General features: G+C 46.9%; 1 protein-coding gene across 4 annotated transcripts in view; it reads left to right on the top strand.

Annotated features, from left to right (window-relative positions):
* TDRD7 (tudor domain containing 7) overlaps window positions 1-16,545 on the top strand; it is a 48,635-nt gene that overhangs the window by 5,184 nt on the left and 26,906 nt on the right. For all 4 annotated transcript variants that reach the window (XM_062018727.1, XM_062018724.1, XM_062018725.1 and 1 more), the window contains exons 3-6: window positions 5,612-5,753; window positions 7,049-7,262; window positions 12,954-13,039; window positions 14,167-14,384. In XM_062018727.1, coding sequence (XP_061874711.1) covers window positions 5,612-5,753; window positions 7,049-7,262; window positions 12,954-13,039; window positions 14,167-14,384 — 660 coding nt within the window. The remainder of the gene's footprint in view (window positions 1-5,611; window positions 5,754-7,048; window positions 7,263-12,953; window positions 13,040-14,166; window positions 14,385-16,545) is intronic.

Below are 16,545 nucleotides of genomic sequence, written 5' to 3'. Positions count from 1 at the left end.
ATCTTGGACAGCACTAGACATAGTGCCTTCTCTGTAAGGATAGAATGAAATGTGGCTTTAGGAAGTGGAAAAGAAGAAAACTGCTTAACAAGAGTTGAGGTAGTTGACAAGGACTTGATTTGGTTTAGGAGTGCAGACTGTGCTCTGCATGACTGAGCAACTGAGAGGAAGCACTCTGCAGACACCTAGGAGGCAGGAGAGATAAAAGACTGAGCCTGCATTGCTGTTTGATCTTCCTTTTACCTCTGTTCAGAGTGTCCCCTGGTCAGACGTGAGCAAAGAGTGGCAAGTGTGGCTATGCACTAGTGTAGGCTGGTAACTAGCTGGAACTGCTCTCACATGCCTTCCTGACATAGAACTTGGGCATGAACTTCTGAACATAGAACTTGGGCATAGAACTTCTGAATCAGTAGTTCAGAATAATGCATTTCCTTTTGTTCATGTCTCTCTGACATATTTGAGCTCCATTATAAGCTGAGATCATAGTTCAGAGTCCACACAAGTATGCTGCAAGAGCATAACAGTCATCCAGTCTTTCTTCTTGGCTCTGGGAGTACTCTGACCTCCAAAAAGGCTGCCAAGGCACTTGACTCTTCCTTTAATCTCTTTGAGGATAGTGGGGCAAGAAAGCAGAACACATGCACATGCATTGGTCTGCTAGCAGCTGGTAATCCTGTGCTCAGCTAGACACCTCTCTGAAGGGCCTGTACTTGACTGCCCATAACATAGACACAACCAAGAGATACTGGGAGTCTGTGCACTCATCAGGACTGTGGTCTCACTGGGGTTATGGAGAGCTGTTGTGACAGCTCACACAGCTGTGATGCTGCTGTGGATGGACACAGGCTGCTGGGGAATGATGGAACGATGAGGAGGCAGAGTGTCTGTGAGCCCCTGCAGTGTGAGATCAGGGGGGATGCTTGGAGCTCTGCCTTGGGATGGATGAGGAGACGGAAAGAGCTTATGGGTAGAAGACAGAGCAGTGTCTGGACAACACGGTGGCTGCCTGTTTACAACACCCTAATCAGGCAGAAGCAGTAGATAGAGCAGATACTGCTGCCTCCTGCTGACTGCAAGAAGCCTCACCTTGGCGGGACCTGGTCCTCGTGGAGGATTTGAGCCACTGCCCTACCTGCTGGAGGGACACAACAGCCAAGCATGAGCAATCCAGGGTGTTCCTGGGGTGGGCTGACAACAATGTCCTGCCACAAGTGATGAGCTCATGGGGAGATGCTCTGCTGGACTTGATTCATAAAACAAGGAAGGATTGGTTGAGGATGTAAAGGTTGGTTTCAGCCCTGTCTGCAGTGACCATGAGCTGGTGGTGTTTTGGAGTTTGAAAGGAGGCAAATGAAGTGGAATACAGGTTGTTTCACAGACATCTCTGAAAGGGTGAAGAGTTAAGGATTTCAGGTTCACCTCAAAGATGAAGTAATGCTCAGTCTGTTTCTTTTCATAGTATGACATAGTTTCTCTCTTATTTAAGTGACCATTTTAAGAACGAGGTTGCAGGAGGCACACATGGATAAACAAGGAGGTTCTGACCTATCTCTACCTTTAAAAGCACATGCACAAGAAGCAGCAGCAGAGTTGAGCAAGGTGGAAAAAATGTAGAGGCACTGTCCAAAAATGTAGGAGTGAACTTAGGAAAGTTAAAGCCTATATAGAGCTGATACTGGAAAGGGAAATGAAGGGAAGTAAGAAAAGCTTCTACAGGTACATTATCAGCAAAAAGATGACTAAGGAAAATATGGGCCTCATGAGGAATCATGATGGGGACAGATAAAGCTGAGGCACTGATGACGTTCTTTGCCTTGGTCTTCACTGTTAAGACCAGCCATCAGCTCCTGAGATCAGTGCAAAAGTGCAGAGCACAGAAGACTTACCCCTAGTGGAGGAAGATTCAGCTGGGAAACATTTAAATTAACTGGACATGCACAAATCCACAAGTCTGTTACAATGCACCCATGGGTGCTGAGGATACTGGCTGGTATTGTTGCAAGACTACTCTTGATTGTCTTGGAAAGGTTATGGTGATTTGCAGGAGGTTCCCGAGGAGTGGAAGAAATCAACATCCTTGCCTTCAGATGCAGGATGAGAAGGAGGGTCTGAGGAGTGACAGGTTGATCATCCTGACCATTATCTCTGAGAAACTGATTGAGCAATTAATCTCAGAAAGCTGTTCCAGACATGTGAAAGACAAGAGTGAAAGTAGGAGTAGTCAGTATGAATTTATGAAGTAGAAATCTTATGTGGCCAAGCTAATACTCTTCCGAACTGAGATGACTGGGTAGGTGGCACAAAACCCATCAGGAGGCTTGTCAGCAGTAGTGTGCCCCAGGGATAAATGCTGGGGAAATAGTAACATGTTCATAAATGACCTAGATGATGGGACACAGATCATCCTCAGCAAATCTGTAGAGGATGTGAGGGACTGATGGAGCAGGCAGGGGGAGCATTCAGAGGGACCTTAGCAAGCTGGAGAATTTGAACAGGAACCCTCTGAAGTTCAGCGCAGGGAATACCAAATCATGCACTTCGGGGAAAAATAACTGTGCACCTGTACAGACTGGGGGCTGACAAGCTGGAGAGTAGATTGGCAGAAATTCTTGGAGTTTCTGGAGGACATGAAGCTCACAGTGAGCTGGCAATGTGCCATGGCAGCCAAAGAGATGAATGGCATGTTGGGTTGCATCAGGAAGATGGTTGACAGCATGCTTATTCCCCTCTATTCAGCCCTATTGAGACCACATCTGGGAACCTGTGTCGAGTGCCATGCTCCGCAGAAAAAGAGAGATATAGACAAGTTTAGTGAATGCCATGCAGATGGGGAAGAAACTGGAACATCTTTGATGAAGGGCTCAGAGAGCTGGAACTGGTCATTCTGGAAAGAGAAAGCTCAGGGGGATCTTATTTGTGTGTATTAATACCTGTTGGAGGGGTTAGAAAAATTTGGAGCCAGATTCCATCTCCAGTTCTCAGTGATCTCTTGTCTTTTCACTGGACACAACACGAGAAAAGTGAAATACAGGTAATTACATTTAAACATTTAATATACCCCCACTTTTTTTACAAGAAGTCTGGCTAAACACTGGAGCAAGCTGTCCAGAGTGGTTGAAAAGTCTCCATCCTTTAAGATAATCCTTTTCTTGACTGAGCAACTATGTCTAGTTAATGGTGCTCTCACCAGAGATGGTGCAAATGTTCTTTAGAGGTATCTTCCAGCTTCAATTTTTCTGTGATTCCTGGGATTTAACTGGTGCAGAGGTGACATTGATGGTATGCTTTTTGTATAGGTGTTAACTATGCAGTGGGTATATTGTCTGATTTGTAATCAAGAGCTCCTCAGATAGCAAAGCTCTCCCTCTTAGAAGGAGAAAACCTGTCTCCAGTGGCTGTAGGGTGAACCAACTAATGCAGGTACTGGATGTGCAGTGGAGGAGGAAGAGGAGGGGAAGGACAAGCTGAGTGCACTATTAGAAGTCAAGAGTGTTGTGTTGTTGCTAGTGTTGTCATTCTTTTTCTTATTTCCCTGGGCTGTTTGGATCAGCCTGGGAGACTGATGATTGCTCTCAAGCGAGCTGTTGCTCCTTAGCAATTGCTTTGCATTGGGCTTGTGTGGTGGGGTTTTTTGATAGTAGGGGAAGGGCTGCTCCTCTAAGAAGTTGCTTGAATCTACCCCTGTCTCTAAGTTGGGTCTGCATGTGGCCGAGGCCAGGCCAATCATTCATCTCTGCAATCAGCATTAAGAAGAGGAAATCTATAGTGTGGAGGAGGTGGAAGGAGTGGGATCAGAGAGAAGTGGCCATGCAGATCACAATATCAGTGAGGGAGGAGGGGAGAAGGTGTTCTGGAGCAGAGATCCCCCCTGCATCCTGTGGTGAGATGGCCGCTGTCTCTCTGCAAACCTTGGAGGGCAATAGTGGAGCTGAGATCTGCCAGCAACTTGTAGAGGACCCCACAGCAAAGGGGTGGCTGTGCCCAGAGGGACCATGACTCTGTGGGGAGGTGCTGTTGGAGCAAAATGTGCCTGGATTTCTGCTGCCACGGAAGAGTCTCATGCTGGAGGACTCTTTGTGAGAAGCTGTAGCCCTCTGGAAAGGCTCACACTGGGGAGATTCGTTAGGGACTGTGTCTTGTGGGAGGGACCCTGTATTGGAGCAGGGGAAGAATGTGATGAGTGGCAGAGACCATCTGTGAGAGACTGACAGTATCCCCCATTCCCTGCCTCCCTGTGCTGCTGTGGAGGTAGAGATGGGTAGCAGGGACCCAAGCCCAGAAAGATGGGAGTGATGTGGAAAAGGCTGCCTTAGAGGGCTGGCAGCCTATTTTTTATTTTTCCCCATCATCCTACTCTGTTGTGGGGTGGGTTTTTTTTGGTTTTTGTGGGTTTTTTTGTTAATGGTAGGGAAGAAAACAAAATTGATTTAATCCAAGTCAAGTCTGTTTTGGCCAGGAACATAATTGGCAGTGAGTCATCTCTGTCCTCTTTCCACAAGGTCCTTGGTTATCTTTTCCCTATCCCACCATGGGACTGGGAGTGCATGAGTGACTGTGTGGTGTTTTGTTCACTGCTGGGCTTAAACCATGACATGTGTCTTTTTGTTTTGGCACTTGATTTTTCTGCTTTGGTTGCCCTGCCTCACGTGTGCGAAAACCTCCTTTCTGGAACTGCTTTTTGCTCAGTTTCAGAGATGATGTTGAAGTCCTTCAGTTTCTCCTGTGCTGAGCTGTCAACACCTGTGCTTCTTGAGGGCTGTAGTTATGAAGGTAGTGATGTGTGAAGACCTGTTCTTCAGCCTGAACCACCACCACAAAACATGGCTGAGACCCATGTGAAAGAGCTTCTAAGAATCCTGTTTTTCACTTGAGGCTTTTTGGGCAGCTGGCTGTGTCTTTGTGGAGCCCTGGAGGAGTACTTGTCCCACATCTTTTGCAGGCTGTTAGCAGTTGAATGGTCCAAAAGTTTGGGTTTACCTCTCTTTCTTACCTTTCTTTTCTTACCTCTCTTAGTCAGACAAAAATGCTCACTAAGCATGCAGTCTGGGGGCTTGCCAGAGCAGGGTTCCTGTATCTATTAAGGAATGGCCTGTGGCAGCATTGCTGAGACATGGCAAGGGGATATCATGGCAAGAAGCTTTTAAGGAGGCCAGGGAGGTGGCCATGGGCTTACCCAAAGCCAGGATGTTGAGGGCCAGCCCAGTTCCTCCAAGGTGATCTAGGCAGCCAGGATGTTTCTTTGGTAAGGAGGGCAGAGGCAGCCTTATTCTGCAGGGTCAAAGTGAAGCCAGAGCTCCTGGCAAGGCAGAACAGGATGGTGGGCCTGTGAGGTGGAAGTGAGAAACAGGACTGCTCCATGGTGAGGTGCAGCCTAATGTGGGAAGGTGATGGAAAGGCTCTGACTATCTGCTTTGCTGATTTCTGGTCTGCAGTGCGAAAAGAGAGAGAGGAGTCTCCAAGGTCTCTACTGCCAAAGCCTTTTCTGAACTGCCTGTAGGCCTGCATGACCCAGTGGTTACATGCATGGAAATGGTTGCAACTCCTGTGGGCTGTCGATGAGCTTGAGCGTCACTGACTGTTTTTCCCTCTGTCTTCTTCCTACTCCAACAAGGTCATTTGCCATGCTGTTACTTGCAGCGAGACTGCGACAATTGCTCAACTAGTGGCCCGACAGAGGAGTTCTAAAAGGAAAACGGGACGGCAAGTGAACTGCCAGATGAGACTAAAGAACACATCTCCTATTGTGTTAGCAGGTAAGCCCCAGGCAGCTGTAGAGCTGTAGAGCCTTTGTGAAAGAACTGGGCAACTCTGGGGAAAAAGTCTTCACCGTGAGTGTGTGTCACTAATGAACATGGGTTGTGTGGTCCCAGTGAAGAGTTCCTGGGTGTGGGAAGTGTTACTAACAAGGGTATTTGCAACATAGTTATGAGGAAGCCCTTCTCAAACACATATGTGAAATGTGAATGTTCTTGAAAAAGTAGTTCTTGGAGGACACTTGGCTTCATTTCCACCTGCTTGTGCTGCTGTGAGAAAAGTGGTTAAGGTACAAGTGAGAAGTGTGTCAGTGAGCCTGAAGGAAGCCTTTGGCAATGAGTTCCTTGAGGCCGAGCTTGGCCCATTGTGTAGTGTCAGGGATAAGCCATACCCTGACAGTGAGAAGGAGCTTTGCTAGTGTTACCTGTACCTGTTTCAGCAGCTTCTGTTGCTTCTGCAAGTGAGCTGGTGCTATGAAAGTGGTGATGCCCATTAACTGCTCTTTGAACCTTCATGCCCTTTGCATAAGCTACTTCAGTAATTTTCTCAGAGCCTGTGGGTCAGCTTTCCCTCACTGCTGTGCTGTTGCCGTGTTGCTGTCAGGTCCAAGCAAGGCCTGTCTGCTTGTAAGTTGGCAGCTGGGAGCAACAGTTGGCCTTGCAATTTGTCTTCCCCTTTTGTCTGTAATGAAGGGTTTGCTGCTTCTTACTGTCTCACAATCACAGCAACAGCCCTGCCTCTACTTGGGAAGCTGAAGTGACCAGGGGCTTGTTGATGCCAGTGTGGCTTGAAGGCCAGCATGGCAAGTTCCTCTGCAGGTGTTCTTTGGTCCCCTCTGCTAAGTGGTAGGAGTTTGGTGGGAGGATGCTTGCAAGCCAGGGTAGAGAAGAAGAAACCCTTTGGGAAGCAGTGCAGGAGGTGGCCAGGGATAGGGAATTGAGCTGCATGTTCTCCACATCTGGGAGCTACCGCTGCTCTTGTTAAAAAGCAGCCTGAATGTGGGTTCCATCTGAGACACAACCTGTGGTGGCACCTCAGAAGTGTGTGGCTTTTCTGAGAGCATAAGAGGAGATGGCTCTCCTGTGTCTCTCCCTGATACAGTGCAGGTGTGTGAGTGCTTGGGAGTAAACCACGATGCTATAGCAGAGAGTCTGCCCACTGTGACTGAGAGAATCCTTCTTAACTGTCTTATGGAAGAGTGTGGACTCCCTGGAGGGAATTGTCTACTGTGCTTGAAGTGTCGTTGGGTTGGGGAGATGACTGCTGCTCATGGGTTCATCTGCAAACTCTTTAGGAAAGCCCAAAGGAACCCTGCGACAGCCCAGGTCCTTGAACATGCCAGAAGAAGGCAACAGGAGGCCTGTTCCTCGCCCACCACGAGGCAGAGGAGTGGCGTGTGGAGTGGTAAAACCCACTATGGAGAGTGCCCAGTCTATCTTGCCTCCAGCCACTGGGAGTGGAACATCTAAAGACATTCCCATGCAGAGGCATGTCACTGTTGTCAACAGGTCAGTGTGTGTGTCTGGGCATGGTGAAGTGCAGTGTGGTTGAGCCTTGGACACCACTGTGCTGGCGGGACATGTGAGGGTGTGTGAATCCAAGACACTTGCCCTTGAAGAAGATGATGTGTGAATGTGGATTGGGACCCGGGAGCAACCCTTTGCCTTTTTGAACGCTACTGAGGCTCCCCTGAGCTCTTGGCCAGCTCCCATGTCTTCCAGGGAGAAATCTGGCCCAAGGTGTCTGTCATGGTTTTGCCCAGCCAGCAACGAAGTACCACGAGAGTCTTGCTCACTACCCCCCATCCACCCCCACCCTCCTTAGATTGGTGGAGGCCTCAGCGAGATGGGAAGAAAAAAGATAACCAAGGACCATTCTGTGATTCTATGATATGATTCTATGTTGTAGATTGAGACAAAGGCAGGGAGGGCTCACTGCCAATACAGTTCCAGGCAAAACAGACTCCAATACTTGACTTAGAGAGCAAAGTAGGAAAGTTTATTCTACGAACTACAAGAAACACAGCGGAACAAAAAGCAAAAAGGGAGTAGGATGATGAGAAAATTACAACCAGCACTTTAAGATCTTCCTCCCCCATCCGTCCTTTCTTCCTGGGCTCAGCTCACTGCTCCCGATATCTCTACCTCCTCCCCCATCAACGGCTCAGGGAGACAGGGAGTGGGGGATGTGGTCAGTCTCTCACAGATGGGCACCACCTCTTCTCAGAGGAGGGCGAATCCTTGCATTCTTTCCCTGCTCCTTACCGAACTTCTCTGGTGTGGCTTATTCCAGCAGCTGCAGCTTCTACTGATACAGGGTCCCTCACACGGGATGCAGTCCTTAATGGCTATCTCTGACACGGGTTCTTCCCCACAGTTGCAGCTTCTGCAGACACAGGGTCCCTCCCATGGGACACAGCCTCTTCTGGGCATAATTTTAATGAGCTTCTTTGGCACGGGTTCTTCCCCACAGTTACAGCATCTGTGAATGTGGGGTCCCTCCCATGGAAAATAGCCTCCTCTGGCTATATTGACTGCCCCTGGTGCAGAGTCTTGAACAAAGTGAGCCTCTGCCCCTGATGTAGAGTCTTTAACAAAATGCAAACAAATCTCTGCTTTACCAGTCCTTTCTGTAGAATACAGGGGAGTCTCTGCTCCAGCACACTTCCTCTTCTCTTCCCTCACTGACTTTGGAGTCCACATGGTTAATTCTCTCTCCCTTCCCACTCCTTGCACCACCGCCAACTGGAGAAGAAGGAAGGGCAGAAAAAAAAAAGAACAGGAAGAAACCTCCTTTTCCGGCTTCTTCTTAAAAAGTGATCGCGGAGGTGTTCTGGCTCAGCCCCAGAAGTGAGTCTGGCTCAGAGCTGGGGAGAGTTTCAAACAACTTCTTACGGGAGCCATCTTTGTAGCCGCTTCCCTGTTACCAGAAAGAGCTTCATGTCAAACCATGACAGTGTCACCCCAAGGAAGAATGTGTGGGACTGTCGCTGTTTCCCAGGTCCAGGATGGGGCTGTCGCTGTTTCTCAGGTCCAGGATGGGGCTGTCGCTGTTTCCCAGGTCCAGGATGGGGCTACTGTGGCCAGCACTATAGAAGGTAGAAGGAGGTTTGTGTGCAGGTGACACTGTGTGCCAAGGGTCACGGTTGTCTGCAGAAAGCTGCTCTTTTACCTCTTGCCCAACCTGTGTGTTGCAGCGTTGTGTTTGTGACTCTTCAGTGTGCAGCTGCCGGGCTGCCTTTGGGTGAAGAGCAAGCAGGGCCAGAGCTGCAGTTTTGCTGGGTTAGTGGTCTGTGGTGGCTTTCAGTCCCTCTTGAGCCTCTGTAATCCAGGTGGTTTACCCAGTTGCTGCCCGATCATTTCTCTTTCTGTGTTGTTTTTGTCCACCCTGGGCCATCAGCTGATGGTGGCGAGGCGGCGTTTGCTGTTCCCTCATTGTGGCTGTGCTGAGTCTGCTGGAGCTGTGATTGTGGTGTTAATCCTCTGTGGGTCACTGGGCTGGCTTAGAAGCCAGCCTGGCGCTGCATGGAACTGGCAGTGGTGTGCAGCTTCCATGGCATGAGGAGTGTCACGGAGCAGAGCGACAGTTTAATCTGGCTGTGGTGCCTACTCTTGCTGGCAGACCCAGGCAGAGCAGGCGCATCCTGCCCCACTGCCCACCTGAGTCCCCTGTGTGTCGGGGGCCTGAGGGCTAGAGAGGGAGATGAGGATGCGCTGAGAGCACTCATGAGAGCTGCAGCCACTTCAGCACTTATGCCTGAGTGTGTTGTGTTTTAGTGACACAAACGACATGGCCTTCCTGCTGGAAAGGGCTCTTGACTGTGGCGGAGCTCTGCTGGTCATGCTCTTTGGATGCTGGTGGAGCAGGCAGGTGTCCTGTGGCAGGGGAGGCAGCCTCACTGCTGCTGGATGGTTCTGCTGGGGCTTGGCTCTGGGGCAGGGTTCCTCTTGAGAGCAGGAGATGTTTTTTGTCTGTGCACAGTGGGGCTGTGGCAGTAGCAGCAGCTGTTTGGATATGGGCAGGCATAAACTTGGAGGACTCATGAGGTGGGTGGTGATGGCAGCAGGAGCCACAGGCTTTAAAGCTGCATTGGGTGAGAGCATGGCAGGAACAGTGAGGAAGCCGGAGGAACTTACAGTGGCCATGTGAGGAGCCTGAGAAGTTTGGAAGTAGAGGCCAGGGAAGAGAGAGGTCCTGTGTGTAGCACATGAAAGGAGTGAGGCTGAGACCCTCGGAAGGTCAGAGTGACTTAAGACATGCCTCTCTGTGTAATACTTGAAGCTTTGTAATGCTTGAAATAAAATTAGGTGGATGTCCAATCTATTCTGTCTCTCCTAATGGAGTGTGCTCCATTTTGTGTATCGTCTTTATTCCTCTCTGAAGCTTTCCCTATGCTCATTTCTGGTAACTGTTCTGCTTTTGTTTCTGGTGTCTGATGTCCTTGCTGCCCCTAGAGCTACTTCAGTTGTTTGTGCTCTGGGAATTGCAGGATGTAAAGCCTCTTTGAGTGCGGAGGTCCTGACCTCCAAACAAATGAGTGTGCAAATGAGTGGAGCTGTGAGCAACGTGTCCAGAAATCCTGGGCTCACACCAGCCTGAGGTGGCCCTGCTGCTGTCTGACTGTGTTCCATCCCTTCGCCTATCTTGGGAGAAATAAGATCACCATGGTTTGTAGGAGCAAGCAGTGCATCACAAGATCATTGTTTGCAGGGCTTGAAACTGAAGATAACTGGGCTCAAAGCTGATATTAGCACCACTTCGTTCCATGAGAAGCTGTTGAACAGCAGGAAGCATAGGAAGATACAACATGAAGTCTCATAATACTACGAGGATCCCAAATCCAGTTTGCTTTCATTTATAGTGTAAGGGAGTCATCAGTCCTCTCTTTCCAGTTCCTTTGCAAGGTGTTGAAGGTGGCTTGGATTGAGAGGGGAACATCTGCTTCTTCTTCATTGAGACCATGCTGCAGTTCCTGCTGGCTTACAGAGTGCTCATGTAATCTGTTGTCACCTGATATGTGGCTTAAGGTGCTAGAAAATGATGTGTGGCAGCTTATGGGTTCCTACTGGAAGGCAACAGTACCAAGACAGTCTCCATTACCCACAGGCTATTTCACGGGATTGTTTTGCTTGCTGCCAGGCAATAGTGGTTGTCTCTTGAGTCTGCTTGGCTTAAGGGGACTTTTTTCCTTGGGTACCTATCCAGCTTGGAGTTGTCTATACCAGTAAATATATTTTTAGAGAGGTGGGAACTTGGGTTTCTTGTAGTGTCTGTGAGGCCAGTCACAGCACATCTTCTAAGAGCCTATGCTGCTGCTTTGTGTGGGGATCTGAGCTGTGCCCAGAAGGTAGTTTGAGGTAGGTGATGTGTTGTTGAGTATCAGAAAGACTCTTCCAAGTACAAGGTGTGAATGGATGTTGGGATTCTTGTGGGTGACTTCATACTTTTTGAGTCTCATCCCACTTGTGTTTCAAAGATGTACTGGTTGATCTGCTGTCAGCACTTCTGAACATACCTCTCGTGCTTTGGAAATGCTGCACTGGGCAGTGGCTGCTGTGGGACACAAAACAGAACAGAAATATTATGTTTGGTACAAGAAAGAGCCCACGACTGATGTAGGAGCAGTAGTTTCACCTTATAGGGACAGAAAAAAAATGAAGAAAACAAGTTCATGTTAAATCTTGTAAGATGCTTCTTAGATGAGGTGTGAATGTGAGAGGCCTCTTTCTATTCTGTGGATTTACTCCAATAAGAAGTCAGTGTGAAGGCACATAGGGTTACCTTAGTACTGTGCTGGTCTTGACTTCCTGTTCCTGCTAGCCTCAGCATCATACTTGACCTCTATCCTGCCTTCTAATAAGCTGAGGCTGGGAAAATCCCCCCTTGGTGTTTCTGCAGCTGGTGAAGTTTGTGATTTCCTCCAGAGTTGTCCCTGAATTTCAGAGGTGGCCAATCTCCTTAATGGCTCCTTGGGCAGTAACCATCTGCAGAGCCTGCTCAGTGTGTATACAGTGGCTTCGGTGGTCTAGGGGTGCCTGATCTTTACAGCAAACTCGCACTCTTCTGTGGAGAGCTGTTTTGGTGCATTTGTCTTCTTGACCTCTCCACTGTAGTTCATCATTGGGTGTGCTTGGTCTTTGGCAGGTGCTTGGTCCTGCTTTTTGAACTCTTTTGTCCAACTTTTGCTCCCTTTTGCTTGCAGTGTAGTAATTATTCCATAGCTGGTTCTTTCCAAAGCAGTCTTAGTGAGCTACACACTTCCGTGACCACGTCACTGTCAGGAAGCCATTGTGCTGTCAATATAAGCTGTTATTTTTTTGAGGGCCTCAGAATACCTGCAAGCATGACATTTGTGTCCTTTCCATGGGCGGAACACTTCAGAGAGGAATTGCTGCAACAGCATCCACAAAAGGACCTTGCATTCCTGTGTAGCTTTAGGCATTTCCCTCACTTCTGAAGCCAGATATTTCCAGGAGACTCTGATGTGACTACTAAGAAGGTGAGCATAATCATGTTCAGTAAAAGACCAAACAGCAAGGCTGAATATATCAAACCTAAGAACATCAGTTGTGTTACTAGGCCTAAATGCTTCCCTTTTGCTAGTCTATTTTTACTCTGTGTTTTGTTCCTGACAGTAATCAGAATAATAAGAAAAAACTAGAAATGACCTGTTGGGACCTCATTAAAAAGGGGTATTTAAAAGGGGTATTTAAAAGGGGTATGCCGAGAGGATGGAGTGATAATTTATTCTGTAGCGTTCAGTGACAAGACAAGGGATAATGAACAAAAACTGAAACACAAAAAGTTCCACTCAAGGAAAAGCTATTTTACTGTGAGGGTGAGGGAGCCCTGGCACAGACTGCCCACAGAGAGTGTGAATTCTCCTTCTCTGGAGATTTTCAAAACCCACCTGGATGTGTTCCTGAGTGATGTGATGGAGGTGGACCTGCTTCTGCAGGTGGATTGGACTAGATGGTCCCTAGAGACCCCTTCCAACCCCTACCATTCTATGATTCTGTGATATGTCTTGTTACTGCTGATGCGGTTGTCTCCCACGCCAATTCATTTTGAGTATTGATCTCGTGCAGGAGGCCTGCTAGAAACAGGTGAAATTTATTTTATGTATATGTCTAGTAAGCTAATGGAATGCTATTCAGAGCCAGGAGAATGATTTCAAGCAAATTTCTTTTCAATTTTAGGCCTGAGAAGAGATTAACTACCCCACCACGGTTTCAAAAGGAGTTGCAAGTTCACCTGTCCCGAAGCTCTTCCACAGATTCAAATGGTATATTTGCCCATGAAGAACATGTTTGTCAGCTACTCACTTTAGATTGAATGTCATCATAACAAAAATCCATTTCAGTATTTGTTTTGTATACAGTTAGGTTTGGATGAGAAACTTAAGTTCTGTGAGTGAACCTTCTTCTCACTCTAATTTTGTGTTGCTGGAGAAATGTATGTCTTTTACTTGCTTGCCTCTCTGTCTTCTAGGAAAGTCCTTCTGAGTGTCAAGTAAGTTAATCACAATGCTAGTATGAGTATCCTGGAAACAGGAGGAGTAAGCGTAACTTTACTGCCAGGGTAGGGATCTAGTGTAGAGGAGGGAAATCCTGGCTTTCAGGAGTAAGCAGCGCCCTAACTTGCTGTCCAGAAAACACCTTTTTGTGTGCCTCTCAGCAGTTGTGCAGTTGATGGGCTTGTCAAATGATGGTTGCTTTCTTTGAGACCAGTCAAGCTGATTCATAAAGCTTCAGGTCTGATTGCAAATAAACACCTCCAAAGGGGGGAGAGGAGACAAGGGAGCGAGCAAGCTAGTCGTGTGAACCTCCAACTGGGATAATGGCTGCCTTGCTCCTACACAGAGTTTATAAAACTGTCGGAGGTAGCTGGACTCTTCAAAGTAGCTCTCTTTTCTTGCTCTGATGGAGAGCTTCCTTAGATGCAGTAGCACAGAAAGGCTGTGTGCTAGGTTCACACTTTACATCAGGACATATCTTAGAATGCAAGACAAATCATTGGTCTGTTTTGTACATCTGTCTGAATTTAGAAGGGCAGCCTTGGATGTTCTGCTCTATCTTTGTTTTGATTTTATTCATAAAGAAATTCTCTTGTGTATATCTTGAGACCCTACCTCAGTGCAGCCTCTCAGTAGCAATGTGGCTGCGGGTTCTGCTGCTATTTCCAGGATCCCTTCGGAAGTTATTTTTGTAATCTCATGAAAATAACTACAGTGACCTAAGGTCAATTACTAAATGCCCAATACAAAGCGACTGAAACTTCCATGCTGAACAAGAGAGCCACACTTTAGAGTTGGTGTTCTGCTGGCAGCTCTCATGTTTAATTTTTAGATAGGTATGTAATCATCTGCTAATAAGACTGTGTTTACTTCAAGGCTGTATTTTTGTTTAACAGATAACTTGAATGCATCTGTTGCAGAGACATATACTTTTGCCTCTGGCTCTTCTGCTAGTCATGTCAGTGAAGTTCAAAGTCGCATAAAAGAGATTCTGAACAAGTGCAGTAGTGGTGTCTGGGTGTCAAAGATACCTCAGATCTACCAGGAAATGTACTGGGAGGAGCTTAGCACAGCAGTGCTCCGTCAGCTTGAGAACTGGCCTGATGTGTGCACAGTAAGTGTTGAATTTCATTTTTATGGAAGATTTCTGGGTGTTCATTTGTGGAATGTTATTTTATGTAGTTCTGCATTTCCTTTCATGATCTGTAGCAGTGAAGAAAAAAGGAAAAAAAGACCACCCCCTAAGCTGTAACAATACCTTTAAATCAACACATCAAAAAACACTACTGGCTGGACTAGCATTGTTTTGGAGGTACAAGGTCACTCTCTCTGACCTCATGGAGCAAGTGCTCCTAATTAATGAGTTGACACGTTTAACTGACTCCAACAGTGACAATCCAAACAGCAATTGATGACACTTGCTCTTTGCGCCATGTTTGGGGGTTTTTTTCCCCATTGTGTTTTATGTTGAGGTGTTTTATGTTAATACTTAATGAGGTGTTCAGTTTTGGGCTCCTTAGCTCAAGAGGGACAGAGAACTTCTGGAGAGATTCCAGCACAGGGCCACCGAGATGATCAGGGGACTGGAGCATCTTTCATACGAGGAAAGGCTGTGGGAACTGGGGCTGTTTAGTCTAGAAAAGAGAAGACTGAGTGGGGATTCTTAATAATATTTACAAATGTATAAATGATGGGTGTCAGGAGGTTGGAGCATCCCTTTTTTCTGTTATAGCTAGCAACAGGACAAGGGGTGATGGGATGAAGCTGGAACATAAAAAGTTCCATTTAAATATAAGAAAAGACTATTTTATTGTGAGGGTGAGGGAGCAGTGGAAAAGGCTGCCCAGGGAGAATGTGCAGTCTCCTTCCTTGTAGGTCTTCAGGACCCACCTGGACATAGAATCATAGAATGGTAGGGGTTGGAAGGGACCTTTAGAGAGCATCGACATGTTCCTATGCGACCTGACCTAAGCACCAGCTGCAGTGGGATTGAACTGGGTGATCTCTAAAGATCCCTTCCAACCCCTACCATTCTATGATTCTATGTTTTTACTTGTTGATGGGTTTATTTCATCTTGAATCTATAAGTTACCAGCAAATCCTGTGGGAACAGTCTTAGGTCTGTCTGTAGTTACTGTCTTTCTATTGGCTTTTCCACAGGTCTTTGTCACATCTTAAATCAAGGTTATGGAACTTGGCTGTGTAAGTTAGGCTTATGATACAATAGTAGATGAAAGTGAAATGTGATAATATCGAGGGTAAAGATTACAGTGCAATCCCTTCCTGCACTACCTCACACTCCTGATGTCTGTTGATCACCAGAGGGATCTTTGTCCTTCATATTAGGAGCTAGTATCAGGCTGAGCCTCCCCTTAAAAGTTTGCCATGTGAGTTGCCATCACCACTGGTCTTCTGTTACTGTGCTGCTGTCATCTTCTGCACTCATAGTTCATTGAGGGTATGATACGACTTTGCATTGAGGCTTTGTTTAGTTTTGCTTTAACTGACCAACATTTCCAGTGAACATTTCCAACTTCAAACATCTGTCAAACTGTGGCACCAGAATAGTACTGAAGTGATGAGACTACCTGTCTGCTTGAAGTGACTTTTTTGGTAGCTAGTGTTACAGACAAATGTGACTGTTCATCCAGGATCTTTTGTCTGTGTTCATTGTCCATTTGCTTGTTATCTGTTGTGTCTGTCTCTTCTTTCTAGCACGCAAATAAGGTCAGTTTAGCAGTCATTAAATCTAGGGAAATATTGTAATACAGCCGGCACAGTACAACAGCAATCAGAACTGTCAAGGTGTCTTGGCACAGTTAATGAGCCTGTAATAGCGGTGTCAGTTTACTGACTTAATGTAAACCATAGTTTGGGTTTTGTCATGGAGAAGTTTGAACTGGGACCCAGGCATTCTTGTGTGAACGCCGCCATACACGTCTTAAATGTGTTCATTGCTGGTTCAAATAAAACATATTTAATGTACAGCTCTGTAGGTCCTTTGAAATGCCAAAGGGCAGACTGTGCTCTTCAGTGTTAGTAGAGTTGCTTCCATGACTAGTTTCTGCTTTGTTAGGTACTTACACTGCCAGCTTCAGAAGAACAGAAGAGACACATGGTCTCAGTACCTTTATAAAGAGACAACCGGTACTTTTATTGAATGCCTACTGATGAGTGGTAGCTTAGTTACAAAGTTTGTTGTCTATTGGTTTGTAATATACTTTCAGCATCTCCAAGATCAGCATTTGAGGACCTTGTTACAGACAGTGTCAATT

The sequence above is a fragment of the Colius striatus genome, chromosome Z (genome assembly GCF_028858725.1).
Source record: "Colius striatus isolate bColStr4 chromosome Z, bColStr4.1.hap1, whole genome shotgun sequence".
NCBI lineage: Eukaryota > Metazoa > Chordata > Aves > Coliiformes > Coliidae > Colius > Colius striatus.
This window is presented reverse-complemented; position numbering and strand designations above follow the sequence as displayed.